This window comes from Elaeis guineensis, chromosome 15, assembly GCF_000442705.2.
Source record: "Elaeis guineensis isolate ETL-2024a chromosome 15, EG11, whole genome shotgun sequence".
In the NCBI taxonomy this organism is placed as follows: Eukaryota; Viridiplantae; Streptophyta; class Magnoliopsida; order Arecales; family Arecaceae; genus Elaeis; species Elaeis guineensis.
Genome location: NC_026007.2, coordinates 64,070,368 through 64,087,831, shown reverse-complemented (window position 1 = coordinate 64,087,831; position 17,464 = coordinate 64,070,368). Strand labels below are relative to the sequence as shown.

Sequence of the window (17,464 nt, the reverse complement as noted above, 5' to 3'; positions counted from 1 at the left end):
GGATACATACCGTACCATACCGATCGTACTGTTCCGAACCAGTAAGGTACTGATATGATATCGGATACCGATACAGTACCTGGTACCAAGATAGCGGACCTTGGCCCATAGGGCCCATCATTGTTGTCATCACCTTTATTGTTGCTAGCTCTAGTCATTCTAGCCACCACCATCTTGACTCTCTCCCTCCCCCCTCCCTCTATCTCTCTTTGTTGCCTTTGTTATGATTGCAAAAAGGATGTTATGATTTGTCCCCTAGGTATGGCTGATCTCGTGCTTGGAATTTTCTATCTGGGCCTAGTTCAATCTGGAAAGTCTAGGTCCAACACTAGGCCAGGTTAGGCTTGGGTCTAGCATGTTGGCCCTGGACATTGGGCATAATAGCTGCTTGATCTTGGTCTATTCCACTAATTGCCTAGGTCTAGTGAGTCAAGCTCTACTATCTTTCTAATGATTTTTTTTGTTTTGGTCACAAGTGAATTAGGCCCATACATCACTAGTCAAAGGTTGTCACTTCATTTTTTCAAGACATCATAGTCTACCATATGCTTTTTACATGTGCTTACTGCTGCTCCAGTATCGTGTTTCTTTAGTAAGCAAAACTTCATGCTTCTTTACAGTGACTTGTGCAAGCGGGTTTGTGTTGCTGGTGGAGATCCTATGTTAGTAGAGTCTCCAACTGAACCCAAATGGTCTTCCAATGGTATGTTTGTACTTTTTATTGCATTCTCATTTTGCAATACCATTTTTTAAAAATATCTCAATTAACAGAATGTATGTTTCATTCTTCTCCAAAAACAAAAAAACCAGAATGTATGCTGCATAATTATTACTTATTTTGTCATGCAGTTTTAAATGTCGCTCAGAATGAAAAAAGATCAAAACATGGAAATTTTTCCTCTTTGAATGCAGCAGGACTATAGCCCTATCCAGTAAAGATCCTTTGTGCATAGTCCAAACAAATTTCACATCTAAGTTTATGTTCTTCTTGTTGAGTATGGATAGGTTTTTCTACGGTAATGGAAGTTGTAGTCAAAGTTGAACCCTGTTAGTATCCATTTTTGCATATAAGCACTACAAACTTTGTGTTCCTAGCTTCATCGTGAATTGAATTCGGCCCACGGCAATTTTTTCAGTCTTTCAATTACTGTCCATTTTGCAAAGTTTAAGCTCTCAGTCATGGTAGTTCAAAGTATGTCTAGCTTAATTAACAGTGGACCTATTTTACATGGACTTGGGTATTTGTGTAGGGTGTGGTTGTGTTCTGTGTCTCAGATTCTTCCTTTATCTGAAAGTTAAATTCTTATGGGTCCATATTCAACTGTAACATGTACTAGTGGTAGATATGGCCAATCTTGGACAAATTGAAGGCACTTGGTACCCTAACTAAGAACCAAACTTAGTGATTGACAAATGTGCTAAGATTAGATAAAACATTATCTTGCTATCCATGAAGATTTCAGGGATATCATCTAACTAGAAACCCACCAATGACCATAGAGTTAAATATAATTGTTGTAGCATAGGACAGGGATAACTCTATTTGGCATATTATTAGTTTGTTCCATGTGTTGTTGTGCAAGGTTTTTTTTTTTTAAACATATAGGTCTGCCCTTTTGCATTGAGTGTTGATATTAGATCCATGGTGTGTCTCTCAAACATAACAATGGATTCCTCTGGCCTGCCTATAACCCAAATTTAAGAATATATTGTTCTTAAGGAATATAATAGTAGGAAATTTTGGAGAGAACAAAATATTTAAATAATTCTTAAATCTTAATCAGGAGCAATAACCCACCATGCATACTTCTTACATTCAATGCTTATGCTAAAAGATGAGTATATATTGTACAGACATATTATATAGCTTCATAAAATTAGCTTCAAAGTTATCATAAATCTTAAGATTGAACGGTTGCCTTGTTCGAAGGTGCTAGCTAGTATTGGTCTTTATGTAGAAGATTGTTTTGAACACTGGATGTAGAAGGATTACAAAACAAGAAAGTGTGCAAGTATAATAAGTTGATTGTTAGATTTTAACGTGCTTCAGCTGCATATCAAGAAATGAATTGCTGGAGACTTGATAAGCATTATGATTTATGACTTTCATGGTACATTTGTATGGGAGGAAAGAAGACAGTGTTAGAGAGTTGGAAAGAAGTTTATGAGGCTGAATTTCTTTCACTAATCTCTGAATCATGAGAATACTTGCATTAACACTGAAGTCAGAGTCAATACCATGCTTGTTGGTTTTATGGAAGATTGAGATGTTTCGAGGAAGATGTGAGAGCAGTAGGGTGAGAAAGTGATAATATCATAAGATTATCTATGATTGTGGAAAATGCCACAAGTTGGATGTAGCTAGGAACATTAACACAGTGGATTACTGTATCAACAATGTGCATAGTTTTTGGGCAAGAGAGACTATTTTGTAAGAAGGCACCTACTAATTGACATAAGGTTCTTGAGGAGCAAGATTTCAAATGGCATGCCATATTAACTCATACGCACTTTACTATACTGTCTGGTTCTGTGAAGTTAGTAGATACGGGGGGCTTGCTGTGTCTTGTAGGGTATTGGTTCATGACTGATATGGGGGCATATTGTGAGATATGAAACCTTGCTGAGGTCTCCCTAATGGACAAAGCCTTAAATGCCATTGAAGATTCTAATATGTGAGTAATAGTTGCATGGATTAAAGCGCTGTTCATGATGGTCAGCATGGACAGACATGTGGCATGACGTCAGGATATGCCTCTATGTGCCTGTACCCCGTATGTGCCTGTATCATTATATAGCATGGAATACATGATTGATTAGCTTAGAGGTGTGATTTTGTTATGACAAGTATCTTACCTTGGGAAGCAAGATGATGTAGTTAAAGAGTGACTAGAGATTGTTTCAAATTGTGGCTAGATATTGTAGGCAACTTTAGAAAACCCAAACCATTAAGATAGGTTAAGGAAGTAAACTTGTAAATATCACTGTTATGCTAGTACTCTATAATGTTGGCTATTGTGCACATTTCATTTAGGTGTAGCATGGTGCAAATTATAATGTAAAACTGTGCTTGACAAGTTTCATTAGTTCAGTTTTCTTGCAATTGCCTCAATTGTTTTTTTTTATTTTGAAGGCAATTTAAGTTTTTCTCTGAAGGTTGTTCATAGTGATTACAAAAATCTAGAAAACATATAAATAAAGGAAAATAAAATAAGCTTAGAAATTTTATAAAATATATGTTTTGCATATTTGGGTGTTAAGGCTTTGTGCTTATGAGCTGAATTTATTAAGAAAAAGATAGAATAAATCAGAGAATAGAAGAATCTTTTATTCCCAAGTGCATTACATGTGAAGTGAAGGTGCTGAGTCGACCAAAACAATTTTAGCACCATAACCAATTGAGCTAATTAAATAAGTGTAATATCAAAAAAATAGTGTAGTCTAATTTGTCTAAGTGATCTACAAGCCAAAAGTTTAATCTGCAACCTGACATGTAAATGAGGAAAGGCACTAAAATATCTACATTATAGGCTGAATGATGTTAACCAGATGGAAAGTTGCAAACAGAGAGGTAATTGCTGTGGAGCAGGCTTATATACTTATCTCCCTAAAATTGAATGGCCTAAATATAGTCAATAAGGAGTTAGAAGGTTTTGACTGTTTATGAATGGTGAAAATAATCATAGAAAACCATGTTAAAACAAAAGATCCCTGCAGAACATCTGGTTTGATGAAGTGGAGAATACAGAAGTGCTTAAGGCCTTAATAAACAAAATAAAACTAAGAGGTTTTAATGTAAACCAAATGATGTGGAATCAACTTAGAATTAGCCAAAAGATATTACAGTTTCAGGTTAAAAAGCACAATATGCAAATAAGACTGATGGATTGTGGGTTTTTTATGGAAAAGTAACATGCATTGGGTATGATACTGTAAGAATGGTTACTATATTGGAACCCCTGCCCCCCAGACAGTTAGAAAGCGAAAAATGTAAGGAAAAAGTAATCTGTAAAATTCATAAAAACCATCTTATAAAGCCCCCTACACTAAGAATGGTTACAATATTGGAACCCCTCCCCCCCTGCAGTAAGAATGATCAGGTGACTTGTAAAGGCCCCTCAAAAGAAAATCCACAAAACCCATGATATCACCTGTCTTATGTCCTCTCTAGCAATGGAAAATGGCCAAGTTGCTTGATTCTGGAAACTCTAGTTGGTGTTGCTATTGGGGCACGTTAACACTTGGCATTACAATGATCTGACCGAAGGTTGGATCAACTTCATGATGATTTGAACTTCCATGGTTACCAGGAACTGTTGATTACCATGAAACTTGAGGAGCAGGTGTTGGAGTGAATCAACCATTCATATGGCAGAAAGTCTGTATATCATGAAAATCTTTTCAGTATTTTTAATTTGCGAATTTTGCAAAAAAAGTGTCAGTTGGCAAATTTGTGGAGAAGGGTGACATCTATTTTTCTTCTGCAAAAGATTATCCATTTGGTACTCTACTTGACCATTACACCCCTGCCTTAGTGACTTTTTATAAGAAGAGCATGCTTCAACCTGGGGGGGGGCGGGGGGGGCGCATAATGGTTAAATAAGTTTAAAAAGGAATGTTTCTTAAGGAAATACAGCCTGTTTTAGCAAATATGAAAATAAATCAGTATTTTCTGCAAAATCCTCTTTATATATTTCTATCACTATGTTGCTGGTTCAACAATTGGTTTAGGCCCTTTAGGTGGTAGGTAGAGTTTATACTTTATAGTGGTTCGCCGAACTGGACTGAACCATCCGGTTCGGCCCATATCGAGCCAAACCGGTGCGGAAACAGTCTAGTTTGGCCCTGATTTTCAAATCAGGGCCCGAACCGGCCTGGCCGGACTGCCTGCCCTATTTCTTTTTTTCTTTTTTCTTTTTTTTTTGTTTTTAGTGTTGGTGGGTGGGGGGTCCCCCCCCCACCCCCTTTTTTCTTGGTTTTCTAATGTCAGTACGATATGGTACCATACCGGCTAGCTACCGGCATGCCGGCTGGTACCGGTTCAGCCTTGGTTTATACAGTAGCATGGGTTGGGATACTTGGAACTTCAACCATGTATAACAAGCCTTAACCATAGCAATAACTAAGTTGCATAATTTAGATAAATATCTAACTTATCCTTATGGGTTTCTGCAGAAATCATACTCTCATTAGAGCTTTTCCTTTTCACCTTCATCTTCCATCTTGTACTTCTTCTAGTTAATTATCCTTTAGTAGGAAAGTAACAAACAGAAAGGAGCAAAAATGGGGAAAAAAATCTTTAGTTCACTTGTTTAAGCATTCAAGCATCCTGTCAAATTCATCTTTCAGAAGTTGACCTGCCACAGCCATGCTATTATGGTTCTACAAATGCAAACAAATGATCCGCCCACTTCTGGTGACAAAACTGTGATGCCTTTTCTTTCATAACAACATCACATAATAGATAACTTTCTGAATTTATAAGCCTTGTTTTTTCTCATATTTATTTTTTGATTAAATTATAATGATAGTTATGTATGAAGATGTTAAGTGTTGCTTATTGACTACTAAATTCTTTTCTCTGATTTTTTAGGGGAATTGTTCTTCATCACTGATAGAAAGAGTGGGTTTTGGAATATTTATAAATGGGTAATGCTTATTCTGTGTCCAAAACTTTCTATATAACCTCAATACATATCTCAACCATTAACTTCTTGTTTATGTTTATGTGCTTGTTCATGTGTTTTTAGCATCGTATATTATTTATTATCTATGTTTCTTATTGCTTGTAACCTTTGATCAAACTATGCTCAAACCTCTACAGTCAGTGAGCTTAGTCTGAGGATCAACATGTGGACAGGTCTTATATCTATAACCAGTTACAAATTACTGCCATGATAATTTAAACTAGATGGATTTTAGGCATAGGATGGTGGTCTTGTCATGGTTAATTCCACATTCTTGAGTAAATCTATGAACACCTGACCACTTTCGATGGAGCTTCATGAGTTGATCTAAATAAGCTCTTTTATATTTTCTTGGATTGGAAACTTGGAAGCACTCTTTTTTAAAGATCTTAAATTTAAAAGAGTGCATCGGGATAGATATAGGAGTAGTGGAAAAATCGCTATTTACTTAAAGCCAATAGAGGTAAATTTTAGCAACATGAAGTTGCCTAAATGATAAAGCAAGAGAAGGAACTTTCAATAGATGGATGAAGGCATAAGATGTTGCAAGCACAAAATCATGGATGGATTAAATAGTCAAAGGGTGTTAGGCACAACGTTTGCCGTATCGATCAGTATCTACCATACTGTATTAGCGCCAAACCGATACATAGTCTCATACCATACTGAGTATGGTACACCTTGCCGTCTCGTAACATACCACGTATTGACACTACAATAGGATGGTACCAATCTACTATCCAATATTGAGACAACGAACCTTGGTTGGGGGAATAGTATCAAATGATATAACTGTGGAAGGACTTATATTAAATGACACACAGATAATAGATCTGAGGTTGAACAATAAAATTAATTCCCCACAAGATGGAGCCTGTCTTAGTATGTGGAGATGCTCAGCAAGAAAATGACTGGCAGAACTGCAACACCGTGATCCTTTACAATAGCTATTTTGATGTAGCAAAGGGTTCTTAAAGAAGTTAGCACACCAATAGTAGCTTAAATCTGGGGTGGAGGCATAATAGGTTTTGATAAATCTATTGATTTACCCTTGGATGCTGACACTAGTAGGCCTCAGCATCCTTAGGCTCTATTATTTTCCTCTATGCTAAGATTTAAGATTATAAAGTGCTTGAATCAATATTTCACCTTGTGAAGCAATCTCAAAGTTTCTAAGAAAATGGGAAGAGTGATCATCATATCTTACCTTTGGGAATTTTAGAAATACAAATTTGATGTTGAAGGAAACTCCATATGTGGGAAAACATTTGGAGCATATTAAAGATCAATTTGACTCTTGATTGATATTGATGGATTAGGTAGAGATGTAGTTTAATGCCTCCAATGTCATCTCTTGGAGATTTGGGCTATAGGCTGGTATCAATGAGTTTGTCTCCTACTTTATGGTCTATGAGAAAAAAACATGCATTCCTATAATGAAATTAGATGCTTATAAAAGCTTGAGCATCCATGCTAGAAAACATGGAAGTTCTTAGTGATTGAAAGTCATGAGTTTGAGAACATGTCATATGTGAGCATTGACTTCGAGAGCAATACAATGCATGAAAGGTGTGAAAGGTTGAGCAAACCAAATGGTAAGATCTTTTTATGCCATGTAAAGGCAAAATGAAATTGTCTAAATGTGAACTTGAAGTGAATGATATGAAGATTAAACACGAAGCTCAAGAGTCTAGCAAGATCAAGAATCACCAGGAAGCAAAGTGTCGGTATTTTGATGCATTGGACCAAGAAATGATCGAACAGGTTCACCATACCTATTGAGGATGAGGCCACCTTAGGTTGGTTGCCCCATCCAAGCTGTGATCATGCAGCTTAAATATAGGAGGCCATATCTTTCTTTGTTTGGGCATCCAAGTGTCAAAACGAGTGGCTTGACGGTACTACAATGCGTCAATTGGCCATAAGGCTCATCAAGGTTTGTGCAGGATGTAATTTGCGTTTGTTTAATGCAAGGTTTTACATCCTGACGGGACAAGGGGCATCCTGACCATCTCATCCCATTCCTATGAGAAAATAGGGTTGGGATGGAGTCGGAACTCCGAAACTCATTCATGGAGGAAGAGAAGAAGAAAGAGAAAAAAAGAAAGGAAAATGAAGAAAGGGGAAAGGGAAGGAAAGAAGGAGAAGAAAAATGAAAGAAGGAAAGGGAGGAGAAAAAGAAAGGAAGGAAAGAAGGAAGAAAGGAGAGAGAAGAAGAAAAAGAAAAAAAATTAAAGAAAGGAAGGGATAAGAAAAAAAGAAAAAGGAAATGAAAAAAAAAGAAAGTTGAAAAAAAAGGAAGAAAAGAAAAGAAAGAAAGAAAGGAAAGAAGAAGGGGAGAGAGACGGAAGATATCTATTGATATGTACAATCAGACTGTAGCTGGGATGGGATGGGATAGTGGGGCATTATGTTCCAAGGAGATAATGGGGCTCCTCTATCCCATGGGATTTAAAATCTTAGTTTAATACCCTTAGATGCTTGATCAAGTTCATTTTACTAGTTAGTAACTGTTGTCTAAAGCATATCTCCTAATCTGCAAAGAAATTGGTAGCATGAAAGAAATCAAAGTTGATATGGATTTGAGTTCTAGCTTTTTGGCCATGTTTGGCAATTTATTATTTTTTAATGTCTTTGGGAAAATTTGACCTCTTTGTGTAGAAGAGGAGTCATATTCAAATTAGTAGAGCTGGACCTCACTAGTATAAAAGAAGGCCTTGTACTTAGGTTATGTAGATTATGTTTTAAAAAGGTGAAGTCAGCAAAAACTTGTTTTCATCTTTTATCCACAACATTCTTTTTGTTCTTTGTTATTTTGATCTTTGAGAGATTCGAGTTGAGCGGATTGAAGGAAGAAATTACTTCTCTCTTTTATCAGATCAAGAAAGACTACCTGAAGTAGAAAGAAAAGTGTGAGAATGTCTGTCATCGATTGAAGAAAAAGTGATATAGAAGGTGTGTAAACAAAACCATAGTGAAATGAAACATGAAAGCTAAAGTTAGCACCTTAAATAATATTTATTTAGGTTCAAGTGCTTACCTGCATCCTCAATTTTGTATAGTAATTCATGTTAATTTATCTAGATGCTGAAATGGAAATTTTCTAATTTTAGCAGCTTTCTACAATTTTTACTTATCTTCAAAGAATGGTGTGACAAGTACATCTTGTTTATAATTTTTATGTACTCTTATTCTTTTATGGACAGATTGAGCACAAAAATGAGGTGGTGCCTGTTTATTCATTGAATGCTGAATTTTCTAGAGCACTGTGGGTTTTTGGCATTAGCTCTTATGACTTTGTTGGAAAAGATGGGGATAATCAGAAAATAGTTTGCAGTTACAGGTTTCTACAAGAAATTATTCACTATTGAAGCTTCTAAATATATTTATAGAGAATTCCGATCCAAATTATGGTGAATATGCTTAGTTGATCATTCTTACTTTTGTGGTTTTTGAAATGCAGGCAAAACGGGAGATCATACCTTGGAATTTTGGACTATGTTCAGGGTTCCTTTTCACCTCTCGATATTCCTTTCACTGATATTAGTAACATTGTTAGTTCACCATCTTTATCACTATTTAGGAGTAGTTGACCATATGAATTTGTTCCTTGGTATGAAATACCTATCCAGTGTATGTTTTTTAATATTGGTTGAAGTATCATTGTATACCAGTCCATACTAACATACCATATCTCAGTATTTTACTGTACTGACAAATGGTAGTTTGTCTCACTTCTGCTGTGTGTGTGTGCCAACTACTGTACCATGAGTCAGGGTGATGTGGTAGGTAGCTGTACCATATTTCACTGGTTTGCAACTGTTACAAAGAACAGTGGCAGTACTCCAACCTTGGTTTTGAAGTTTTATCCCAAGACTCTGAAATTGAAATCGCAACATTTTGTTTAGATAGGAATTGATCTGAAACTAGGGTCAAATTTGGGGTTTTGAGCCAAAATAAATTGAGGTCAAATTAATTGTATATATGAGCTATATATGTCATTCTTTTTTAATATCCTTCATTCTTTAGATCTTGCAAGACTTCTCTCCTGTTTAAAGTTGGATTTTGCAAGTTTTCAGAACATTTAGAAATATTTCAATCAAAGTTCACCGTCTTGGTATCGGACTTTATACCTGTGAAATCCCACTTAGTGTCGGTATGTGCTATGGTACGGTAGGCCTGTGTCGATATGTGGTGGTTCGGCATACCAGTACGTTACCGATATGATACAGTACGGACGGTATCAGACGGTACGGAATTCCATGATTTCAATTTTACATTTCAAAGTTAGAGTAAAATAAACTTTTTTGATGCATTTGAGATATTTTAAAACTCAAATCTCACTGCCAATTAGATTGTCTTATGTTTGATTGCTACCAATTAGTAAAATGATGCGTTTAACTCTAAATATGCTTTTCCCAAATTTATACATATTTTTTGACTATTCAAATTCTTTGTTACAAAGCAGCAAAATAATACGTCCAAAGGTCAAAAAAATAAAAAAAGTATAGTATGCATTGAAATGTTAACCTATTTTCAATTTAGTCTTTTCTTTATTATCTTTGAATTTCGCTAATTTTAATTATTTTTATTTTTTAAAGCTTTTTAACCAAAACTGTGGAAACAAATGCTAAAGCCAAGAAACTACCAGAACTAATTTGGCCAGATGAAGACCAAAACCTTGTAACAAGGTAGCTCAATTATAATATACCTAATTACATTAGCTGATGATACCCCCCTGGTTCTCGCAGGTTTCTGCATCCTGCTGCCTGTATGTTGAAGGTGCATCTGGTAGACAACCATTGTCAGTTGCAAAGGTTGGGCAAACTTCTTAATCTGAAATCTCAGTTTTTATTGGAATGGAAGATATTTGCAATTACTGGTTCTTTTCTATGAATTTGTGGCACTCTGATGCTCCTTTTTATGTTTTCAGGTGATCTTGGATGAAAAGCAATCAAAAGCAATTGAATTCTTAATAATATGGTCTTCTTCTCCAGATATAACTAAATACGAACCATACTTTAGCTTGCCAGAACTTATTGAGTTCCCTACAGAGAACCCTGGTCAGAATGCCTACGCATATTTTTACCCACCTAAAAATGAGTCTTATCAAGCTCCTCCGGATGAAAAGCCTCCCTTATTGGTCAAAAGCCATGGTATGCAGTAGTTTATTTACATAGAAAATAAATTGCAGGCGCTTGTTTTTTAATTATTTTCTGCTTGTTATCGAGTTAATGTAATTTATTATCTTATGTTTGGTTTCAGACATGTACCTATTATGGAACAAGAAAACTAGAAGGATTTATATATTTTGAGTTGCCATGTGTATGGCCATACCCAAATTGAGATGCATTCGCATGAATGAATCTGCAAAAGTGCTGCTAGACTTTGTTATGCATGTGAAGGTGTTTGAATGCTTGTTAATGTTTAGGGAAAAACATGTTAGATCTGTATGGCTGAAGTGTGTTGTTTTAAGGTGATCACATGATCACAAATAATGCAGCAGTAACGTTGAACTTTTATAAATCTACAGGAGGACCTACATCTGAAACACGTGGAGTACTGGATCTCAATATCCAATATTGGACTAGTCGAGGCTGGGCCTTCGTTGATGTTAATTATGGAGGAAGCACTGGTTTGCCCTTTAATCTTTTTTTTTTTTAAACTTATTTGTACTATAATTCAGGCTAATTTATACTAAATTTAGATTGCTTATAAAGCATCTGAACCGCCAGAGAAAACTATTCATGCTAATGCTATATCCTTAGGATAAAGGTTTGCTGTACCGGTTGGTATCGTACCATACCCAGCATACCATGCCATACTAGTAATGAACCAGTATGCTGTCTCATACTGTACTGACACTTAGTATGTCTTGCCATCTTATATATCATATTGCATACTGACATTATGATAAGATGGTACCGGTACGGGGTTAGATATCGAGATGGCAACCCTTGCTTAGGACTAAGTTGGTCGGCTGACCTTTGATGCTAGCTATTTTTATTAGCCTAGCTTTTTATGATGAATGTGGCCTTTGAATGGAAGCATGTTAATTACCTGATCATATGCTTTTTGAAGGTTATGGGAGAGAATATCGAGAAAGACTTTTGGGACAATGGGGTATTGTTGACGTTAATGATTGTTGCAGCAGTGCTAAATTTCTGGTATCTATGTTTGGTAGTCTCTCTTTTCTTGCAGTGATCACACTATGTTATTAGAACCAAACCATTAAAATAAGTGGCTGATTTGGTTTTCCAGGCAGAAAGCGGAAAGGTGGATGCACAACGACTTTGTATAACTGGGAGATCAGCTGGTGGATACACCACATTAGCTTGTCTTGCATTCAGAGACACATTTAAAGCGGGTGCTTCTTTGTATGGTGTAAGTTGCTAGCAGTATGCTTCATGTATTTAACATGTCTGAAAGGAGATCGTGTTTATATGTTTGCCTATATAGTTTTAACTTTTGGAAAGACACTACTTTTGGTCCTCAGTACTAAATGCAATCTATATCCATGAAATATGCTACTGATATATGACTGTACATCTTTTAACTGCATCTGAAGTTACAAAGGCATGAATGCATGATATATACATTCTACTACATTACTAATCTATCAGAACTTGGGAACTTAAGTATTGATCTTCAGGGATTCAGGTTTCAGCGAGACGTCCCGTGGTACATTGGGACGGAATACCATCCCATGTGTTGGGACAGGGCCATCCCGCTAGCATCCCAGCATCTCAATCGGGATGCCTTGGGATATTATCTATCCTAAGTACTGGGACAGTGCGGGACGGCGATGCGTCCCGTTCCATGAAAAAATCAAGACAGTCCCGTCCTACAGGATTTAAGACATTCTTCTAAATCGAACTAGGGTTGGCAAATGAGCAAGTTGTTCACGAGTTAGGTCAAGTTTGCCTCAAAATGGGGCTTAGATGCGGCTTACATAGTTAAGAAACAAGCCAAGCTAGAGCTAAGCTCAGCTTGCTCGAGCTCGACTAAAATTTGCTCAAAATGCTAATTTATATATAATTTATACATAATATATTATTTTAATTATTTTTATAAAAATAATTAATTTTATAATTATTTATTATAAAATATGATGGAGAGTAGAATTAATTTTGACTATAAGATTAAAATATAATCAGGATTATTACTCCCAACTATATAAATGCTAACCTCGGATGATATATACAGCTATTTGTTAATAACTTGAGCTTGGCTCGATTATTAAATGAGCCGAACTAGAGCTAGATCTAGCTTTGTTCATGTTCGGCTTGTTTCTGCCCCTATGGCTTGCATTTGACAATAGCTTTGTCTGACTTGGATTGTTTATTTAATGTCCACTTGGAACCTGGGAGAATAAAAAAAAATGGTCAAGAATACATAAGACTTGCATCACTTGACTTCTGAAGATTACATAGATGAAACTATAACATCTGAATAGTATATTGTTTTACAAACCATTCAAGATTAAAAAAGATGTTTAATATACAATTTGACTGCAAGGGCTACCATAATGGGAAAGACAATCTTCCAGAAGGGAAATACAAAATAATGGGGAGTCAGGAACATGCATGTTGGGATTTGGTTAGGTTGTTAACAAATTTATGATAAGTGGAACGCTTCTATAATGAATGATGGCAACAAGTTTTTGGTTCATTGAATGAAGTGCAAGACCAACTGGGCCCTACATAACCCATTTGATGTGCATCCCTTCAGACAGCCAAGGCTTGTCTTTCTTGGCTCTGCAACAATAATATCTCAGATGTAAGCATGGTATTGTCTCCTTGTTGGTATGCATCTTTATATCCCAATATAAATGATCGCTACCCTGGCTTCCATATCAATTATTGCATGCAAGTTTTCTTACACAAAGCCAGTGTGGTCATGTAAATTTGCTTATGCACAATACAGACTTCCTGCTTCTTGCACATCAGTCTAGAGGACACTTCTCACTCTCCATTGCTCCAGATGCTAAGTTAAGTTCCACACGCAGACAAACAAGATGGGGAGAGCATAAGGAATCCATACAAATAAGAAGACAAGAAAAAGGATGCACATAAGTGGAAAAGTCCTTTTACTTGGAACCTTGATGTTCAACCCATAAATCCCTGGATTCTGAATATTAGAATGGTTCTACTTGGGTCATTATATAATGCCAAGGGTTGGACATCCGATGGCTAGAATTCTCTCTCTCTCTCTCTGGGAGCGTGCGTGTGTGCGTGTGTGTCTATCTTTCTTTTTCTTTATTTTAGAGAGATGGTGGAGATGCCACCACCAGGTTTTGAAGCCTGAACCTCTCCAAGTGGAGAGAGGTGCCAACCAGCTGAAGTAAGCCTAGTATTAGATTCTCTGCCCAGTTATGTGCAGGCTTTTAGGTACACCATTTACGAAGTCTTTTTACCAATCATATACAGAGTTCAAGGCCTTTTTAGAGGTCTATTACCACTTGTAAAACCTATATAGTTTGAAAATCCTAGTCTTCTCTTGCATTTTTTATAAAAGACTGGCCTTTCTGTGGACTCTTATAGTGCCTTATAATAACTGACATGGTTGCTTGCTAATTCTCAAAACATTGATGAAGAACTAGTATATTAGAGGTCTAAGCATTGCATCAATATAGGACATGATGATGGTGAATTGGTTGAGATGGTATGGGTATGTGATAATGGTGTAAGCAAGCTCCAATGCGGAGCGTTGCATCATGAAAGTTCTGTGAGTAACATTGTGAAAAAGCTTGCAGTGACACCAGATATATTCCTTTATAAGAATGACTATTTCTGATATCTGATCAGTTTCTCTCTGACAATGCCAATGAACCTATACTACTAATGATTTCTTGTTGAACCAAGTCCTTTTGACATTTTAACTAGTTGAATTGCTATGAATTTGAACATGTTTCTAATAGAATATTACTCATTATTTGTTGTTTACAACTGTTAGAATCCCTATTTTTTGCTTTTCATGAAGTAGGTTGCGTACATAATTAAAGTACAACACCTCTTAAGCTCAGTTTTTAACTCATATCTTCAAAAGATTCAGTGTGAATACTTAAGGAATGCCTCCCTCTCTCTGTTATACTGTTTTTGTTTGAGAAAGGAGAAGCACATTGACTTATTCAAGTTGTGTGGTGCTCTTACATTGTGACCATTTCTATATTGTCACAAAACCAGGTTGCTGATTTGTCCGCATTGAAAGCAGAAACTCACAAATTTGAGTCCCACTATATCGATAATCTTGTGGGTAAGCTGTGAAAACATGTAAAATGAATCAATGATATAGATGTATGACTAAATGCATCCTAATTTAACCAACTACTGAGACACTTTCTCCATTTCAGGGAGTGAAAATGCTTATTATGAGAGGGCGCCAATTAACTTTGTTGATAAATTTACCTGCCCGGTGATTTTGTTTCAAGGACTAGAGGACAAGGTATGGCTCTGAACTTAGAATCTTGTTCCAATGACTTGGCATGCATTTATCTGGCTGTTAATTTATCCAAATACATATTTAGTTTAACATAGAAGATTGATATGATTAGCTATTAATATCATATGGCAACTCGACAATCTACTTTGTTTTTTTATTCACGTGGGATGTCGGAGTCGCATAATCATGTAGGTTCAAGGCACTGTGTGTGCTTTGTACATGATAAATTTCTGTGTTGGTGTAGAAATGCTTTGTTGAATGAAAAAGGTGGGACACGACATGGCTGGGCATATGTGTACTCTATATTTTTTTCAAAACTAAAATGTATCTCAAAGATCTTTGAGGGATACTGCAGAAGTTTCATAAACATATAATAAAAAGTTGTACTGGCTATCTGTTGCAATATTATATGGTGACTACAGCTGTTCAAACGTTAGCTCACTATGGATTACTATGGTGCTATTCAAATGATGATTACTGTTTCATTCAATTGATTGTTACAGAAACTTTTTTAGTAGGGATGTAATGTGTGCGCGGGAAGAAAAGCATGGGCGCTTTTTTTCCATTCGATCACAGAATCTCTTCATATGGAAAGAGATATAAGCTGCTGAGTTTATTTTAAAAATGATCAGATTGGGAAGAAGGAAGATTTCTTTTTATGTGCTCAACTCGAATCTTACAAAGAAATGTGGAGAAAGAGAGAATTTTCGAAAATAGGACCTAAGTTCCTTTTATTTATTCTTTTATTTTCTAATTAAAAATGATGTACATATCTTCTATTTATTATAGTGATGTTTGACCTTATATAATTTGGGCCGAATTCCTCTTCCTAGCTTCTAAATAAATTTCTGCCCTTGAACAATTCGGGTCGGACTGAACTTCTTAGTTCTAGTGGGACTCTTTTATCTAAAATAGATATATTTAGTAGAAATAACCTAGAAAAGGCTAAAACTTTTTAAGAGGTAGATCTCGACTTCTACATGAACTTCCCTTCTATTGGTCTACCAGATTTTCGGATTGGAAGCTATGCCCAATCAAAGTGTTATCCAAAAGAGAAATTTTTGGTTTGATCGGCCCATTTGGGGCCCCAGATGAAGGAATTTGGACTTGATCCCTAGGGGCGTTGCCGCTTAATGGGGGATGTCACGTCGTAGATCTCAAAAAACTGTCCTATTTAAAAAAAAATAATTAAAATCGGATGTTGTATGATCAAATTATGGCCTCTGAAGGTTTGACTTATAACTTGGCCTCCCGATATGGTGGATCTTGCTTTTAGATCCTGTCCAACCCAACCTATAGTAGCCAAAGTGGTCTACATCGAGTGTGGTGATCCTCCTAGATCAAAAAAAAAAAAAAAATAGGGTGCTTTGAGGGTGCAATGATGTAAAGATGAAAAGACATTAATGCACCGGAAGACAAGTAAATCAATATATATAAATATATGTTCTCACTGTGTATTTTGATTTTTAGTTTTGGAAGCTCTGCAGTCATGCGTTGCTATTAATTTGCAAAAGATCTCAAGACCTGAAATGGGAAAAAATCAGTGCAACTAGTCTTTTAGCCTTTCCATATAAAACAAATAGAATGGGCTACTGTTAGCCTTTTCTATCAACAATTCTGAGTTTGTTGATGTCATGCAGGTTGTGCCACCAGATCAGGCCCGCAAGATATACAAAGCTTTGAAAGAAAAGGGGCTGCCTGTTGCTTTAGTCGAATATGAAGGAGAACAACATGGTTTTCGCAAGGTATTTCTGACTCTAAATTTAGCTTGAGTTGACATTGAGTATGGCACTTCTGATGCAATATTTTGGCACAGGCTGAGAACATCAAGTTCACATTGGAGCAACAGATGATGTTTTTGGCTAGATTAGTGGGACATTTTGAAGTGGCTGATGCTATTTCACCTATTAAAATTGATAACTTTGATTAAGCAGATGATTGTTGATGATGTTGACATCTTGTATAAAAAGGTATGCAGAACTCTTAAATATCGGTGTTTTGTTCATGAAGATTTTTTTTCCTTGAAATTTCTCACACACTAGATTGTTGAAACTTGAAAGACAGGAGAGGGAAACCTGAAATTATTCAAAACCTGATGGCAAAGCACATCTATGGTAGTGGGGAACCAACATATTAACAATAATAATAACCTGGACTTAATGTTGCAACCATTGATCCATGCAAACATCCACCAGCCAAAATTATCCTCATGTCTTGCTCAACAGTTTTTGGCTTAGTAGACAATGTTAACTTTGTTACCCATAAAATGGAAACTTTTGGAAAGCCAATGGTTCCCTCATGCCATACCTTTCATTTTGATTATGCCATATGGTGTA

The 17,464-nt window shown here is 36.1% G+C and overlaps 1 protein-coding gene across 8 annotated transcripts in view; it reads left to right on the top strand.

Moving 5' to 3' along the window:
- LOC105058230 (dipeptidyl-peptidase 5) overlaps nt 1-17,464 on the top strand; it is a 28,755-nt gene that overhangs the window by 10,158 nt on the left and 1,133 nt on the right. For all 8 annotated transcript variants that reach the window (XR_012137290.1, XM_010941099.2, XM_073249650.1 and 5 more), the window contains exons 6-18: nt 621-703; nt 5,594-5,649; nt 8,894-9,030; nt 9,151-9,241; nt 10,439-10,504; nt 10,621-10,843; nt 11,221-11,322; nt 11,769-11,854; nt 11,949-12,071; nt 14,873-14,942; nt 15,040-15,131; nt 16,769-16,873; nt 16,945-17,098. Coding sequence is in view for 7 of the 8 variants with exons in the window: in XM_010941099.2 (XP_010939401.1) it covers nt 621-703; nt 5,594-5,649; nt 8,894-9,030; nt 9,151-9,241; nt 10,439-10,504; nt 10,621-10,843; nt 11,221-11,322; nt 11,769-11,854; nt 11,949-12,071; nt 14,873-14,942; nt 15,040-15,131; nt 16,769-16,873; nt 16,945-17,058 (1,348 nt within the window). In the remaining variant the exon portion in view is untranslated. The remainder of the gene's footprint in view (nt 1-620; nt 704-5,593; nt 5,650-8,893; nt 9,031-9,150; nt 9,242-10,438; nt 10,505-10,620; nt 10,844-11,220; nt 11,323-11,768; nt 11,855-11,948; nt 12,072-14,872; nt 14,943-15,039; nt 15,132-16,768; nt 16,874-16,944; nt 17,099-17,464) is intronic.